This window comes from Notolepis coatsorum, assembly GCF_963971535.1.
Source record: "Notolepis coatsorum genome assembly, chromosome: 9".
In the NCBI taxonomy this organism is placed as follows: Eukaryota; Metazoa; Chordata; class Actinopteri; order Aulopiformes; family Paralepididae; genus Notolepis; species Notolepis coatsorum.
Window position 1 is genome coordinate 96078088 of NC_140173.1, and position 18081 is coordinate 96096168.

At 45.0% G+C, this 18081-nt stretch overlaps 1 protein-coding gene across 5 annotated transcripts in view; it reads right to left on the minus strand.

Moving 5' to 3' along the window:
- The window catches only part of LOC311234394 (uncharacterized protein), a 185098-nt gene that overhangs the window by 42178 nt on the left and 124839 nt on the right, over window positions 1–18081 (minus strand). For 4 of the 5 annotated variants that reach the window (XM_084321564.1, XM_084321563.1, XM_084321567.1 and 1 more), the window contains exons 4-7: window positions 13744–13870; window positions 9492–9548; window positions 8753–8941; window positions 4653–4713 (exon numbers count right to left, since the gene is read on the minus strand). In XM_084321564.1, the coding sequence (XP_084177690.1) occupies window positions 4653–4713; window positions 8753–8941; window positions 9492–9548; window positions 13744–13870 (434 nt within the window). The remainder of the gene's footprint in view (window positions 1–4652; window positions 4714–8752; window positions 8942–9491; window positions 9549–13743; window positions 13871–18081) is intronic. The other variant, XM_084321565.1, reaches the window with a different exon arrangement.

Below are 18081 nucleotides of genomic sequence, written 5' to 3' on the forward strand. Positions count from 1 at the left end.
TCATTTCTTAGTCTGTTTCTTTGTTGTTTGAGTTCAACCACATGGGCTTGGAGATCACTGTTTGAGCTTTTGGCAAGCTTTGACTGACTTATGAAGTTCAGAGGATTTTTTGTCTCTGGTTTTCATAGTGGTCAGAGGATTTTTTGTCTCTGGTTTTCATAGTGGTCAGTATGTCTGAGTGCATCCATGGCTCAGCGCGATTTTTAACCCTGGTGGTTCTTAGGGGGGCCATGTTGTTTAGTATTGTTGAGAATTTAGTTTTGAATCCAAGCCATGTTTCTTCAACTAGTGTACCACTGAGCTCATCTGACCAGTCTAGGCTCTCCAGTTCTTGGTTAAAGGCCTCACTAGAGTAGGTTTTGAGGTCCCTAGATGTGACTGTTTTGTGACAGCCGGCCTTTTGTTTTAGCTTTTTGAGAGTACAGAATATCATATAATGACCGCTTAACCCGCATGGTATAACCCCTTTATTGGAGATCCTGGACTTGTCAGAGGTCAGAATGAGCTCAATGGTAGTTTGTGTTGAATCACACACTCTTGTGGGTTGGGTGATTAGCTGGCTGACACTGTGCAGATCTGAAGGACTTGGAAACGGGTGCTTCTTTTCGTCGCATATCCGTGTTCCAGCTCGAACACTGTTATGAGCTCTCAACACAGCTCTAACACTGTTATGAGCTCTCAACAGTTATATAACACTGTTATGAGCTCTCAACACAGTTATGAGCTTTCAACAGTTATGAGCTCTCAACAGTTATATAACACTTATGAGCTCTTAACAGTTATACAACACTGTTATGAGCTCTCAACACAGTTATATAACACAGTTATGAGCTCTCAACAGTTATATAACACAGGTATGAGCTCTCAACACAGCTTAACAAAGCAGGGGGTTTGGTTAAAAAGAGGGATACAATCTTAAGAAAATCATCACTTAATCAGGACAAATGAGGTAGCCAATATTGTTCTGAGGCCATTCTCAACAGTACAATAACATGGGAGAGAGGTTAAAGGTGCACTATGCAGTTCTGGAGGAGCCCAGTTTGTTTACATTTGTAAAGCCTACAAAACATATTTACTATAGATGTAAAAGTGTGGGTCAGGACCCACTTGTGGGTCTTGGGAAGGTTAAAATGGGTCCCCAAAATATTCTCTGGAAGTATCATATGAAGCCAATAAGAAATAAATATGTTCACACTAGGGCTGACACGATTCGTCGCCCTAGTCGATGTTGTCAACGATGACATTTTGTCGATTTGCATATTCATATTGTTAATTGTATGTGCCTTTTGCGGTAGAAATGGCAGACGTTCAAAGTCATAACATGCGCAACATGTAATCTAACTAATGCACAATCACGTTTCAAAATATAAATAACTTCTCTTAAACCACTATTCGTGATTCTGCCTAGAGCCAGGACTCGACAGTCACAGTGCACGTTTTGCTCGCATTTGATAACTTCCATGTTTCACTCCAGCTGGAAGGGAGGGGCTGAGCCTGATACCCCCACCCTACATGTTAGAAGCTATGGCAACTCTTCAGCCTGTGTTCTACAGCCTGTGATAACTCCTCTTGCGAGTCGCACTGTTTCTATGTCAACTCTGCGAGCAATGGGTCCAATAAATGCATCTAACATGCTTTATATCCCCGCCATTCCTGTATGACTGTATAACTAAGCAGGCACAGGATCAGGATAAATCAGTTTCATGGAGTTATTTAAAAAAAAAAATTATCTTTTTCCCCCTGTCTTTTTCCGTTTTTCTCCCAATCCCAATGTTAGTCGTTATGTCTCCACCCTCCCAGACCGACGGTAGGGGGTAGAATGCGCAATGACCAGGAAGGGGATTGGGAATTGACATAACGACTAACATTGGGATTGGGAGAAAAACAGAAAAAGACAGGGGGAAAAAGATAACAAAAACATTTTTTAAATAAAATGCAATAAGAATATTGTAAAAAAGAAAAAAAAGCTATTTATGGCCAGTAAAAATCTTTCTGGCTGGTAGTTTTTTAAATCTAAAGCTAAAAAGGAAGAGGATACTCATTAAACACATTTGAAATATTAAATTGCAAATATAATTAATAGATTTTTCGGATCAATTAATGGTTTAGATTAAACAAAATAATAAACAGATTAATCGATAACAAAAGTCATTAGTGACAGCCCTAGTTCACACTCACAAACACACACAGTAGGGTAGTAGTTTAGTCGATTAAAAGGAGAATGAATTTAGTCCTTTAGCCTAAATAAGAAGGTAAATCGTAATAATATTCCTTCTGAACACATGGGTTCCCTGAAGTTGTTAGTAAATATGTCTCAACCGAATGGCAGGCCCTGCTGCTGTACATAACAACCAGGAGACGCTGACAGTGACTTTTCAGGCAGCTTTCTAGCTTCAAACAGCGTTTCAGATGTTCCCCTGAGGTCTGTTTTTAAAAAATGTTGGTCCACTTTTTCTCCCATTTTCCATTTTTCTCCCATCCCAATTTCGTATCATCCAATTCAACCCTCCCCTGTCTCGAACACTGTTTCTTGCCTCCCACAAGCCGGCTGCAATGTGGACTAAGTCATACATAGCACGAGTCCCCTCCGATACTCGAGGTAACAGCAGTCGCATTTTTTCACCTGCGCGGCGCTATCTTTCAGCGTCAGGGGTCTGCGCTTTGGAGGGGCGCCGCCCCCATCGCTTCCTGATTCTACTGCGCAGGCGCACCAACCGACCTGTAGGAGTCGCTGTCCACAACGCCCGATCCCCACCCATCAGTTTCTTACCCCCTAATACTGCCAATGTGTATTAGTACGGACGACCAGCTAAACTGAAAGCAATGTGGAGCGCTGGGCTCGAACAGGCGAACCCAGCGTCTCCAGTATTCGTGGCAAGCGCCTTGCCCACTGCACCACGTAGCCCCCCCCCCCCTGAGATCCGTTTATTTCAATTGTGAGCTTCAAAGTTCTACATTGTGCACCTCAAAATGTTGCTGAGTTTTGTAACCTGGTCCAAGACAAGTACTGAATTTGAAGTAATTGCCAAAACCAAGCAGCAATATTTATTAAAGGGGAACTATTTTACTATTTCTTTCACTATTTGGGCACTTTTACACAATTCCTGTGAGTTTATGGAACACCTCTGTAATTATATATATTTTTTAATTCATTGTTTTGTATTTCTAATCAAGTCCTCAAAACAGCATTTTTCTACCTCAAGATCTCGAGCTGTTTTGAGCCTGGGCACCTAAACCACTGCGCCGCGGCGCCGGCGCCTGAACATTATCATGCAGCGGTGTCTTTCTGACATCACAAATCATCACATTTTCAGATGACTCAGTTCAGTGAGGGTGAATATTGTGAGAGGAGAATTGGAAGAATGCGCCAATATGAGAATTAGAGACATCGATCATATTAATATAAGTCCACATAGCTAGGAAACAATGCTAAACACTGAAAAAGGCCATTTATAAGATAGTTCCCCTTTAACAAATTTGGTGAAATAGATTTATGCTAGCAAGAATTGAGGGGGGGGAAAAACCCTGGGACAAAACAGTAGATTTGAAAGCCTTTTTGTAAAACAGTAATTTAATCAGCCCCATGCAGACTCGTTTATGGTTTATTTGATACATTGTTGCAATGTAGCAAGTCGTTAAACATTTCAGAAGCATCACATAGCAGAGAGGTTCTCAAAGTTGTGTCCGGGGTCCCCCAGGGGTTCCAGGGGGTCCCCAGAGAAATGGAGAATAGAATAATTTAACCATCATTTCATTCACTCATTTAGATGTTAGTCCACTGAGAGAATGTATAAGAATGACCTGTTATTATCATAGATTTCACTCCCAGCTCATCTCTTATATCATACAGTAGAGATGCACCCGTATCAGTCTGATACCGGGCTAAAATAGAATATTGGTATCGGAGAATTTCCCAGGTAATAAAATCTGATGCCAAGAAACTGTCTAAACATGCCAGAACTTAATTTGCTGCATTCTTGACACGTTAACTCTCTAATGGAGAAACATTTAATATATCTCAATATTTTTGTCCAATGACCCCAAAATGACGGTGAAAAGTCTATACTGTTCATTAAAAGTAGTGGATCAGATGGTACTCTGTACAAAGCCCAGGTATCAGGACTGAAGAAGTGGGATGGGTGCATCCCTATCAATCACACAGTCATGGAATTCTAGACTAAATCATATCAAACAAGGATAATCTTCTCAGATGGGGGTCCCTGGGACCAGCACTCAGATGGGGGTCCCTGGGTTCATGCTCATCAATTTGGGAGTTCCTTGATATGAAAGTGTTTAAGAACCGCTGACGTCATGCAGCGGTTCGTGGCATTTGCTGATAGATATCAAGCGCAAGCACTGTGCTGAAACCCAATACTATCCGGTAAATACTGAGATAAATAGATTTTCTTTTAAAGCAGAGAGCAGAGAGCAGGATGAGAGAGACACACACACACAGAGAGAAACCACTGAAGGAAAAATAATGCAAAGGTGGTGGAACAAAGAGACGTAGTAAGTGGAAGACATCCAGTCCAGAGGCCGGGAAGAGAGACACCCAGAGAGAGAGAGCAGCAGCAGGTAGGAGAAGCCAGTAGGCGGCTGGAGGGAAGTCTATATCCAGCCCCAGAAGAGAGGGACTCGCCGAGGAGACGTACCGTCCTCAGAGCTGCTAAGGCCACTGCTGCTCCAGGCACGCTGGCGGGAGGGAGGGGTCTGCTGGGAGCGAGAGACAGCAGAGAGAACATTTACATTTAGTCATTTAACAGACGCTTTTATCCAAAGCCAATGATTGAGAGGAGCAACAAACACTGGTATTTGTTCACTTTTAAGGCCCTTATTCGTAAGCTACCTCTTTATACTACATCATTATTACTGGTAACTAAGCTACCTCTTTATAATACATCATTATTACTGGTAACTAAGGCCCCGTTTAGACGGAAACGCTAGCAGGTGAATCCGCAAAAATATTTTTTCGGATGTGCCTTTCTTTTATACGGAAACTGCGTTTTTACGGGGTGAAACCGCAAAAAAGTGAGACTACCTTCCAGGGTGGAATTCCTAGAAACGCAAAACCTTTGCGCTCTCGTCTAAACTGTCAAACCGTATAAATCTGTTAAAACGATGACGAAAGGGTTGTCACGGCTCTGGTCGCGCGTACTGCTTACGTCACAGGTAGCAGGTATACGCCAGTAGCCGAGACGTAAACAAAGCAAGTATGTCTGACTATATCAACGGAGATCACTTGAAGGCTACATTGGCAGTACTTTTAAACATAGATATCTATGCTTTTAAATACACAAGAATCTGTCCCGCGGCTATCACAACTATTATGACTGGACCCACTGTCTGTGAGTGACTCTGCTTTGGTCCAATCACATTCCCCACCCACACTCTGCGAATCAGAGGCAGAGTAGGGCGGGTCTTCACAGCACGTCATGTGACATATGCGCCAATCGTGTGACAGCGGGGCTCCGTTGTCTCGAGTTGTTACAGCCTCGTCTGAACGGAGAATTCCACCCCAAAACGCTTGTCTAAACGCAAAATTAAAAGTGAAACCGCAAGACGACTTTTGCGGTTTCTGCTACCTCCTTATACTACATCATTACTGGTAAGCTACCTCCTTATTAGGGATGGGTACCTTTCACATTTGAACAGATACGGTACCGGTACCTGTGAATCGATACCGGTACCCAACGGTACCTTTTTTCTGTACTTTAGTCTCAAGAAATTTAATTTACCTACCTCAGCCGTGAAAAAAAATATTCAAACTTCAAATAACTACAATTTCGACCTTTTTCGGCTTGCCATTGCTCCGACTGCTTTGTTGTTGAATCAAGTCAAATCCTAGGTAAGCATATATTGTGCGTGTGAATGTTGACATGAAAAAAAAAATGGTAAAAAAAAAATAAAAAATGGTTAAAAAAAAAGTAAAAAAAAAAAAAAAATCTGTATCTCACTTGAATCGATACTCGGTAGTACAGACGTGTTTCGGTTCGGTACCTCAAAAGTACAGAATTCGGTACCCATCCCTACTCCTTATACTACATCATTACTGGTAAGCTACCTCCTTATACTACATAAGTATTGGTAAGCTACCTCCTTAGACTGCATCATTATTGGTAAGTTACCTCCTTATACTACATCATTATTGGTAAGCTACCTCCTTATACTACATTACTGGTAAGGTACCTCCTTATACATTATTATTGGTAAACTACATCCTTATACGTACTACATCATTACTGGTAAGCTACGTCCTTGTACTACATCATTATTGGTAAGCTACCTCCTTATACTACATCATTACTAGTAAGCTACCTCCTTATACTACATCAGTATTGGTAAGATACCTCCTTATACTACATTACTGGTAAGCTACCTCCTTATACATCATTATTGGTAAGCTACCTCCTTATACAGCATCATTATTGGTAAGCTACCTCCTTATACTTACTACATCATTACTGGTAAGCTACCTCCTTATACTACATCATTATTGGTAAGCTTCCTTCTTATACTACACCATTACTGGTAAGCTACCTCCTTATACTACATCATTATTGGCAAGCTACCTCCTTATACTACATAATTACTGGTAAGCTACCTGCTTATACTACATCATTATTGGTAAGCTACCTCCTTATACCAGGGACTACAACTGAAAACTAGCAACCCTGCTAATGTTGGCATATTTACATTTTTTTTTTATTTGTATTAATTTATAAATGTATAACTGTTGATTGATCAAATAAACTGAGTAAACTATACTACATCATTACTGGTAAGCTACCTGCTTATACTACATCATTATTGGTAAGCTACCTCCTTATACTACATCATTATTACCAGGTCAGGTCCCATTGTGCTTTAAGGCCTCGACCATAATCCCCATCCCTAAGAAGGCCAAGGTCACAGGCCTTAATGACTACAGACCGGTCGCCCTGATGTCTGTGGTCATGAAGGTCTTTGGGCACCTTGTCCTGGCCCACCTGAAGTCCATCACAGACACTCTTCTGGACCCCCTGCAGTTTGCGTACAGAGCCAACCGTTCCACGGACGATGCTGTGAACATGGCTCTGCATTACGTCCTGGAACACCTGGACACTGCAGGGACCTACGCCAGGATTCTGTTGGTGGACTTCAGCTCGGCCTTCAACACCATCCTCCCGCACATCCTGGAGCATCAGGTGTCCCTGCTGCAGGTGCCGGACTCTACCTGCAGGTGGATAATGGTCTTCCTGACAAAGAGGACGCAGCGGGTGAAGTCCATCAGCACTGGCTCCCTGCAGAGCTGCGTTCTGTCCCCGCTACTATTCACCCTGTACACAAACAGCTGCGTCTCTCTGCACCCCTCGGTCAAGCTCCTGAAGTTTGCGGACGATACCACCCTGGTGGATCTCATCTCCAGGGGGGATGAGTCTGCCTACAGGAGGGAGATAGACAGGCTGCAGAGCTGGTGCAGCTGCAACAACCTGGACCTTAACGCCCAGAAAACAGTGGAGATGGTGGTGGACTTCAGGCGCAAGGCAGCCCCCGCCACCCCGATCATTCTGGGAGGCACCCCGGTGGCCAATGTGGAGTCCTGCCGCGTCCTCAGCATGACACTCTTCCTGGACCTGAAATGGGAGCTGAATACCATCACTCTCAATAAAAAGGCCCGGAAGAGGATGTTCTCCCTGCGTCAGCTGAGGAAGCTCAGGCTGCCAATGACCATGATGGCCCAGTTTTACAGCGCCATCATCCAGTCCATCCTCACCCTCTCATCATCACCTGGTTCCCTGCAGCCACGGTAGGCCAAGCTGCAGCGGGTGATACTCTCGGCGGAGAGGGTGATCGGCTGCTCCCTTCCCTCCCTCGAGTCCCTACACTCCACCAGGGCCTTGAGGAGGGTGAGAAAAATCATGGCAAACCCCACCCACTCGGGTCACGGCCTCTTCACCATGCTCCCCCACGGCAGGCGGCTACGGCTGCCCAAGACACTTAGGTCCCGTCAGACTCAGCTTCTTCCCCTCAGCAGTAAACGAGTCAGGTGTCCCCCTGCTCCCCCCCCCCCCCAGCTGCTAGGGCTGAACTTTTGAACTAACTGTGCTGCACTGTAAACATGTCTCCAACCATTGCACTTTATCGTCTTATCGTTGTCTCACTGTTCTGTCCTGTTTTGCACTTTATTATTATTATTATTATTTGTGAAAAAAGTCATGCACTGCAATGTCGTATCACGTTCCATTTGTGTATACAATATGGTGAATAAAGTAATCTGAATCATTATTGTTAAGCTACCTCCTTATACTACATCATTACTGGTAAGCTACCTCCTTATACTACATCATTATTGGTAAGCTACCTCCTTATACTACATCATTACCGGTAAGCTACCACCTTATACTACATAATGTGGTGGTTTCAGCTGTCCTGACTGTGATGGGAAGTTCATTCCACCACATGGACCAGAACAGAGAGAGCTCGAGTGGTGAAGGTATAATGAGGAACGATGAAGGATGAAGATGGCCTTAACCTGACCCGCCAGAACCATCTGGGAAGTCGTCCTTTGAAACTGTTTTGAAAACCATCCGGCACACTGGAAGTGATACGTTTTACGTCACCAGCAGCAACAGCAGCTTAGATGTCACCCAAACAAACTAAGATGAGAACCTTGAGAAATACCACCTTAAATGCAGAGTACATCAAGTTGTTCCTTGTATGAGAAGTAGTGGGTGTTAGCGATGTGCTGCCCCCAACTCCCCGCCGCCGTTACCTGCTTTGAGCTTATTGAGGGGCCTCGTCTGTCCCGTGGTGACAGAGGTACTGGTACCGAGACCCGTGTCCGTCCCGGAGACCCAGCCCCTGTGACCCGTGTCCGTCCCGGAGACCCAGCCCCTGTGACCCGTGTCCGTCCCGGAGACCCAACCCCTGCCACAGACTCTTTGGTGGGCTCTAGCATTCCCTGATGGACAGAGAACCAGGTGGAAGCAGAGAGGAAGGGGATAAGAAAATAATACACATCAGTATAAATTAAATTAAACACACTCTTTCTAACACACACACTATCTCTCCCTCTCCCTCTTTCTAACACACACACTATCTCTCCCTGTCTCTCTTTCTAACACACACACAAACACTCTCCTTTTCTCCCTCTCTTACTACCACACACACATAGCCTTCGCTCCCAGACATGCCTGTATCTATCTACACACACTACCCCACTCTCGCACTCTCATACACACATATGCATTGCACGCACACAGCCTTCTCATGGTCCACTTAGTTTTGTCGACTCTCCTGTATAAATACGTTGTTATCTCACCGTTCTACAGAAATCTAGGCTATAGGGCCATTGCTGTAACCTATAGGTCTTTCCATGTTGCAACATGTCATTCTGTCAGTAAACTCTATCCATAATCAAAGACTCTGTCGTCCACCTAAGATAATAATATCTGGTCAAATGATTCAGAGTGAGTCAGTCTGTCAGTCAGTATGAGGAGTGTCTTGCCCACCAGGCTGGATGCGAAGGCAGGAACGGCCACTGGCTGCCTGGCCTGGCCGCTGAACACCTGTCACGAGGCAGAGAACACGGTCAGAACAACACCTTTAAAAGGTCCGTGAACCACATGTGAGAAAAAACAGGAATGGAGTCATGTTTTAATTTCAAACTGTAAAATATTTTTAAGAACCACATTGTGAACACTAAAAGGAGCAGACCTCATTTTAGCATTTTGTACTTTAGTTTTGTATATTGTATATTTTGTAGTGTTTGGTCTTTATTATTTTTTACTGTATGAAGCACAATTTCAGGAGGCTCATACAGAACCATGCATTTCACTGTAATGTACATGTACCTTATATGTGACAAATAAAACAACCTTGAATAAATAAACAACACACTGTAGCACCCACTTACCCACTTTAGACACTAACACACTTTATATTTATTGGCATCAATCCCATGCACCTCACCACCACAAGGTGGCACCACAAGGTAAGCTATACCTCACCATTCTACACTGTACTGTATAGTAGCTGACTGTATATACTGTACAGAAGTATAGACTGTACATATACTGTATATATGTATATTGAAATGTTTTGTTTTGTTTACACTTGTTTACGTACTTGACTTTCTATTTTATACTTATATTATACTATTTTACACTATCTTGTTATTTTATCTAGCACACTCTCAGGAGCAAAACAGAAAGAAGCATTTCATGCAAAAGTATTCTGTATTTCTGTATGACAACTAATAAAGAAACTTGAACTTGAAACTTGAACCTTGAACATTGCAACGTTCCCGACTACAACGTTCCAGACTACGACAACGTTCCCTGACTACGACAATGTTCCAGACTATTACAATGTTCCAGACTACGACAACGCTCCAGACTACGACAATGTTCCCCGCCTACGACAACGTTCCCCGACTACGACAACGTTCCCCGACTACAACAATGTTCGCAGACTACGACAACGTTCCCCGACTACGACAACATTCCCCGACTACGACAACATTCCAGACTACGACAACGTTCCAGACTACGACAACGTTCCAGACTATGACAATGTTCCAGACTACAACAACGTTCGAGACTACGACAATGTTCCAGACTACGACAATGTTCCAGACTACGACAACGTTCCAGACTACTACAACGTTCCCCGACTACGACAACATTCCCCGACTACGACAACGTTCCAGACTACGACAACGTTCCAGACTACGACAACGTTCCCCGACTACGACAACGTTCCAGACTACGACAATGTTCCAGACTACTACAACGTTCCAGACTATGACAATGTTCCAGACTACAACAACGTTCCAGACTACGACAACGTTCCAGACTACTACAACGTTCCAGACTATGACAATGTTCCAGACTACAACAACGTTCCAGACTACGACAACGTTCCAGACTACTACAACGTTCCAGACTATGACAATGTTCCAGACTACAACAACGTTCGAGACTACGACAATGTTCCAGACTATGACAACATTCCTGACTACGACAATGTTCCAGACTATGACAACGTTCCCCGACTACGACAACGTTCCCCGACTACGACAACGTTCCCCGACTACGACAACGTTCCAGACTACGACAACGTTCCAGACTACGACAACGTTCAAGACTACGACAACGTTCCAGACTACGACAACGTTCCTTGACTTACTTGACTTAAGCCTTTGCACTCCCTGCGGAGCATAGGCCACTGACGATTTCTTTCCATGTTGCGCGTTTTTGGCCTCCCGAACGATGTTGTGCCATCCCAGTCCAGCCTCTTTCATTTCCCCTTCCCAAGAACGGCGCCAGGTGTTTCGAGGCCTGCCGCGTTTCCTCTTTCCAGGTGGGTTCCATTGTAGGGCTTGCCAGGTGATGTTTGTGTCTTTATTTCTCAGGGTATGGCCTATCCACATCCACTTTCTCTTCTTTATTTCTTCTGGCGGGGGTAGTTGTTTTGTGCGCTCCTACAGGTCCAGATTTGTAATGACATTTGGCCATCTCACTCTTAGAATGCGGCGGAGGCAGGAATTTATGAAGGACTGTACTTTCTGCTTCAGCCCTACGGTTGTCTTCCAGGTCTCCGAGCCATACAGGAGGACTGATTTAACATTGGAGTTAAAGATCCTCAGCTTTGTGTTGGTTTTTATTTCGCGAGACCTCCATACTCGACCAAGTATGCCGTTCTTGCTTTTCCGATTCGCACTCTGATGTCTTCTTCTGTGCCACCCGCTGTATCTACTACGCTCCCAAGGTAGGTAAAGGAGTTAGTTTCTTCGATGGCCTCTCCCTCTAGTTCAATGTTTTGCTGGCACTTTGTGTTGATCTTCATAATCTTGGTTTTTACCCTATTGATCTTCATTCCTAGAGTTGAGGCGGTTTCCTTTAGTTTGTTGGTCTTTTGTTGCATTTGCTGGTGACTGTGTGATAAGAGAGCTAGGTCATCTGCAAAATCGAGGTATTCAAGCTGGTGCATCAGTGTCCACTGGATGCCGTTTGTGGCTCCTTCTTCATGGTCCAATCAATGGCCAGCAGGAACAAGAAGGGGGACAGCAGGCAGCCTTGTCTCACTCCGGTCTTTATCTCGAACGGGTTTGAGGGCTCCCCTCTGTGCAGTACCCTACTTGTCATCCCGTCATATGATCCTCTGATGATGTTGATGTACTTCGGTGGGATTCCATAGTGCTCCATCAGGTGCCACAGACTGTTCCCATCTAGACTGTCAAAGGCCTGTTCGAAATCGATGAAGTTGATGTATAAGGAGCTGTTCCATTCCAGGGACTGTTCGATGATGATCCTCAGTGTGGCGATCTGGTCTATGCATGACCTTTCTTTCCGGAATCCTGCTTGATGGTCTCTGAGGAGCATGTCAACGGCAGTCTTCATCCTATCTAGAATTATCCGGTTGAAGACTTTGCTGGCGGTTGAAAGTAGCGTGATCCCCCGGTAGTTCTTGCATAGTGCAAGGTCCCCTTTCCTTGGCATCTTCACTATGTAGCCTTCTTTCCTATCTTTGGGTATCCTTTCTTCTTGCCAAATTTTCCTCATGAGGGGATGGAGTGCTTTGATGCTTGTAGTGATGTCGGTCTTGAATGCTTCACTCGGAATGGTGTCTGGTCCTGCTGCTTTCCCATCTCTCAATTGTGATATTGCTTTCCTAGTTTCTTCTTTTGTTGGGGGGGTCATTTTCAGTGGGAGTGTGTCTGTTGCTGCTTGTATATCTGCTGGGATGCTCGCTGGTGCTCTGTTGAGCAGCTCTGTGAAATGTTCTACCCATCTCCTTGTTTGTTCTTCCTTTGTGGATAGTGTGTTTCCTGCCTTGTCTTTTATGGGCTTCTCTGATCTCATCCTTCTCCCCGAGAACTTCCTGGTGATGTTGTATACCTCTCTCATGTTTCTCTGTCCCGCTGCTTCTTCTGCTTGTGTAGCAAGCTCTTCATAGTAACGTTCCAGACTACTACAACGTTCCAGACTATGACAACGTTCCAGACTACGACAACGTTCCAGACTACGACAACGTTCCAGACTACTACAACGTTCCAGACTACGACAATGTTCCCGACTACGACAACGTTCCAGACTACGACAATGTTCCAGACTACGACAACGTTCCCGACTACGACAACGTTCGAGACTACGACAACATTCCCAGACTATGACAATGTTCCAGACTATTACAATGTTCCCGACTACGACAACGTTCCCTGACTATAACAATGTTCCCTGACTACTACAACGTTCCGACTACGACAATGTTCGCAGACTACGACAATGTTCCAGACTATTACAACGTTCCCGACTACGACAACGTTCCCGACTACGACAACGTTCCAGACTACGACAACGTTCCAGACTACGACAACGTTCCAGACTACGACAATGTTCGAGACTACGACAACATTCCCAGACTACGACAATGTTCCAGACTACGACAATGTTCCAGACTATTACAACGTTCCCGACTACGACAACGTTCCGACTATAACAATGTTCCCTGACTACTACAACGTTCCCTGACTACGACAATGTTCGCCGACTACGACAATGTTCCAGACTACGACAATGTTCCCCGACTACAACAACGTTCCAGACTACGACAATGTTCCCCGACTACAACAACGTTCCAGACTACAACAACGTTCCAGACTACAACAACGTTCCAGACTATGACAACGTTCCAGACTACAACAACGTTCCAGACTACGACAACGTTCCAGACTACGACAAAGACTTTTGCCAAACTCACAATGTTCCTGATGTCCATGCCCAGGCACCATAGCAGAGTCCTGTTGCTATGGGAACCACCCCACTTGAACTTGAGGCCTACGGCATTGTGGACGTCCTGGTGCTGCCGCCACATGGCCCACTGCACCCTGTAGAGTGGAGACGAGTCAACACACAGGGTCACAGTAGAGATGAGTTAACTAGGACACACAGGGTCACAGTAGAGATGAGTTAACCAGGACACACACAGGGTCACAGTAGAGATGAGTTAACCAGGACACACACAGGGTCACAGTAGAGATGAGTTAACCAGGAGACACACAGGGTCACAGTAGAGATGAGTTAACCAGGACACACACAGGGTAACAGTAGAGATGAGTTAACCAGGACACACACAGGGTAACCGTAGAGATGAGTTAACCAGGACACACACAGGGTAACAGTAGAGATGAGTTAACCAGGACACCACACAGGGTCACAGTAGAAATGAGTTAACCAGGAAACTGTACATTGGAGGTGGTTGGGTGGGTGGGGTGGGAGGTGGGGGTTGGGTAGGTGGGGTGGGGGGGGTAACTACATTGGATTATCGACGAAACCTTACTTGGTCCCAAGAAGAGGGTCTCGTGTATTATTGGGTTAGGACATTTACTGTACGTTGAAGGGGGTTGGGTTAGGACATTTACAGGGGCCAGTTTTGAATTGCAGTCTCCCGTAGGTGCTCTTTGAGAGTGGTTTTGAAAGTGGGTAGTGATTCACATTCCTTTACAGCTGTGGGTAGGGCGTTCCACATTGATGTGGCATAATTGCAAAACGTGTTTAGTCCCTTGTTTGAGCCGAATCTGGGTTTCACATGATTTGTGGAGCTCCCTCTGGTGTTGTGGTCGTGGTATTCACTGACCTTTGGGAAGTATTTTGACATGTACATGGGTACCTTAGTCGTGTAGTGTAGTGTATCTTGTAGACCAGGCCCCATTGCAAGTTGCTGTACTCTGTCGTCTACTCTAAGCCATCCTAGGTTGTCAAAGTGAGCAGGGGTGAGGTGGGTTCTAGGAGTAAGGTCAAGCAGTAGTCTGACCAGTTTGTTTTGTGATGTTTGTAATTTAGTTTTTACTTTTAGCGCCTTTGAGGTGCTTTGGTACCATGAGGTGCAAGCATAGTTGCAGTACCCTTGAATGAGTGCTCCTGCCAGAGTCTTCAGGGTATTCTTGTTTACCAGAGAGGAGATCTAGTTCGTTGGTTGACTTTTTTCTTACATTGGATGCCATTTTGTCACAGGAAAGATTTGCCTCTAGGATGGAACCTAGGTATGTAATTTCATCTTTCCTTGTGACAATATTGTCACCCACTTGAATGAATCTGTTTTTCAATGTGTATATAATGTATTTTTTTTCTCCCATTTTTCTATATTTTCTCCCATCCCAATTTCGTATCATCCAATTCAACCCCCCCCCCCTGTCACGAACGCGGTTTCTTGCCTCCCACAAGCCGGCTGCAATGTGGACTAAGTCATACATAGCACAAGTCCCCTCCGGTACTTGAGGTAACAGCAGTCGCATTTTTTCACCTGCGCAGCTCGATCTCTGTGGCGAGGAGTAACGCGTGGGAGGCTCACGCTGCCCCCGACACTTCCTGATTCTACTGCGCAGGCGCACCAACCGACCTGTAGGAGTCGCTGTCCACAACGCCCGATCCCCACCCATCAGTTTCCCACCCCCTAATACGGCCAATGTGTATTAGTACGGACGACCAGCTAAACTGAAAGCAAATGTGGAGCGCTGGGCTCGAACAAGCGAGCCCAGCGTCTCCAGATTTCGTGGCGAGCGCCTTGCCCACTACGCCACGTAGCCGCCCTTCAATGTGTATATAATGTATATCGGTGGGTGACAGCATCTGCTATTAGATCTCAGATGAGGAGGACAGTATTTAGTGGTGTGTGTTTTCAAGTTAGACTGGGAAGCCAGTTCTAATAGAGCCATGGGCTCCGAGGTCGTCGGCAGCTTGTTAATATAAACACTGATAAGCACTGGTGGAGGCAGGTTTGGTCAGAGCTACGGGGAGAGTTTGACATCGATAGAAACGGACGTTTAGTGTGTTAAAGGTGACCAGCCGTTGCCATGGTAGCGTGTCACGTAGTAACGGGAAGAGGGGGCGGGGCCCGTTGCTAGGGGGAGACGTTATGAGATGAGAGTTCCTTCCGGGGTAAATTAGATTAAGGCCATGTCCACACTAAAACGATTTTGGTCGTTTTAGGCAAAGTATTTGATCGTTTGCATCGTTCTGCCACACGGAACTGCGTTCTGGCAGCCTGAAGACGGTACTTTTTGATACCAGCTTCCAGAATGCGCAATTCTGAAGACGCTTGGAGATGCCCCCCATCTTTACAAGCGATACGCGGCTTCTCCTGAACCGATGACGCTTTGGCCCACCTCTCCCTTACCCCGCATGCGCAAACTCTCAGCCAACATCACAACAAGTAGTTGCGTTCGTGGTGCAGAATCTATTGCGCCTGATCTGGCTTTTTGCGGCAAACTGTTCCATAGCATACCCCTTCAGTTGATCATGACAAATCCTCTCTTACCTTGACGGTTAAAAAGCCTATTCAAAATGCTATCCACATTAGCTAAATAGCTAACCAAGTAAATACAGACAACGTTTGCTAGTCGAAATGACTGGACACACACAGGGACAAGTTAAACATCAATCAATAAATGTATTCCAACAGGTAGTTTGAGCCGGCGGCCTCTCTCTCTCTCTCTCCAGTCTCCTCTCCCAAAGTATGTTGTGCAGTGTGTCTCTGGAAAAGTAGGTCAGCTCACTTCACTTCTTCTGTTTTTATTGGCGGTAGGTAGGAGCAGGTAGGTGCAAACTGCGCATGCTCCATTCTTCTTCTCCGCTTTTGGTGTTTTTTTGCGGCAGCGTTTCAGTGTTCTCATTAGGACGCACTAGTTATTGTAAAACGATTTCGTGTTTATGGAAAACTTTTTTTAAATGAAAACGAAAGACCAAAATCGCTTTAGTGTGGACATGGCCTAAGACACGACGTGGAATCGAGCAGACGCGCTGATCAGAGACTTTGAAATCCCTCCTCACCCTCGCTGGGTGGGGGAAGTGCCACATCATCGCTAGCTTCGGCTAACAGGGAATGGTTGTTGGCTACGACGAGGCCTCAGAACCATTGGACTAATGAGAGAAGAGACGGTGGAGAATAATGAATTTAGTTTTCTTCAAAGACTGTTCAAGGACATTACAGAATGGGTTACATCTCGTACGAAGCTATGTTTATGAAAATAAACATCAGGAAAGAGATCACGTTGCAGTGTTCTTTCTTATGACTACGGATGTACTAACAGGGGTTGATACAGTGTGAGACAGCCAATGAGATATCCAAGTAAAATGACACAACGCGGAGGCCAGTCACGGAGCAGCAGGTGACGAGTGGATTAAATGATTAAAGGCTAAAATGACCGTTATCTTACACACTGTAACTGAGAAGCCGTCGGTCTTGCTGAGTTTGTTATTTGAACCAAAGAGAATGAACTCTGTTTTACCCAGGTGTAATGATAGTTTGTTATCAGCGAGCCAGGTGCAGATTTTGCCTAGTTCCGAGCTGAGGGTTTTTTCAACCTGTAACTTGTTCTTGTCAGAGACCAGCAGGGCTGAGACGTCCGCGAACAGGAACAAGTTGCAGTCACAAGCGGACACCATGTCATTTGCATAAATTAGGAACAGTAGCGGTCCTAGTATGCTTTCTTGTGGAACACCACAGCTCACTGGGAGGGGGAGGGATAGGGTACCGTTTACCTCCACCATCTGTTCTCTCCCCTCCAGGTAGGATTGCATCCAGCTCACTGATAAACTATCAAAACCAATTGCTTTTAGCTTGTCAATCAGAATGGAGTGATTGACAGTGTCGAAGGCCTTTTGTAGGTCCAGCATGACCATGCCGCAGTATTTGCCCGCATCCACCTCTTGTTTGATGTGGTCGTTCAAATAGAGAAGGCATGTGTCAGTGGAGTGGGATGTTCTGAAGCCAGATTGGAATTCGTAGATTAGATTATTTTCCGCAAGGTACTTTTCAACCTGTTCGTATACAATTTTTTCTCTGTCCCTCCTCCAAATCACCAACTACAAGGACCACAATGGAAATAAGCAGAGCTTTTTTGTGTCTATCCTCGGCAGTATTCCAGAATGTGCTTCTGTCACATGTTGTTTGTATATTGTCAAAATAAAGTAAAAAGTAAAAAATAGCCAATAGCAAAACACGGCTCAGAATGTCAGTAACTTAAATACTTAGCTAACGTAGCTACCGTACAAACACGGCTCAGAATGTCCGTAACATAACTAATTAGTTAACATTAGC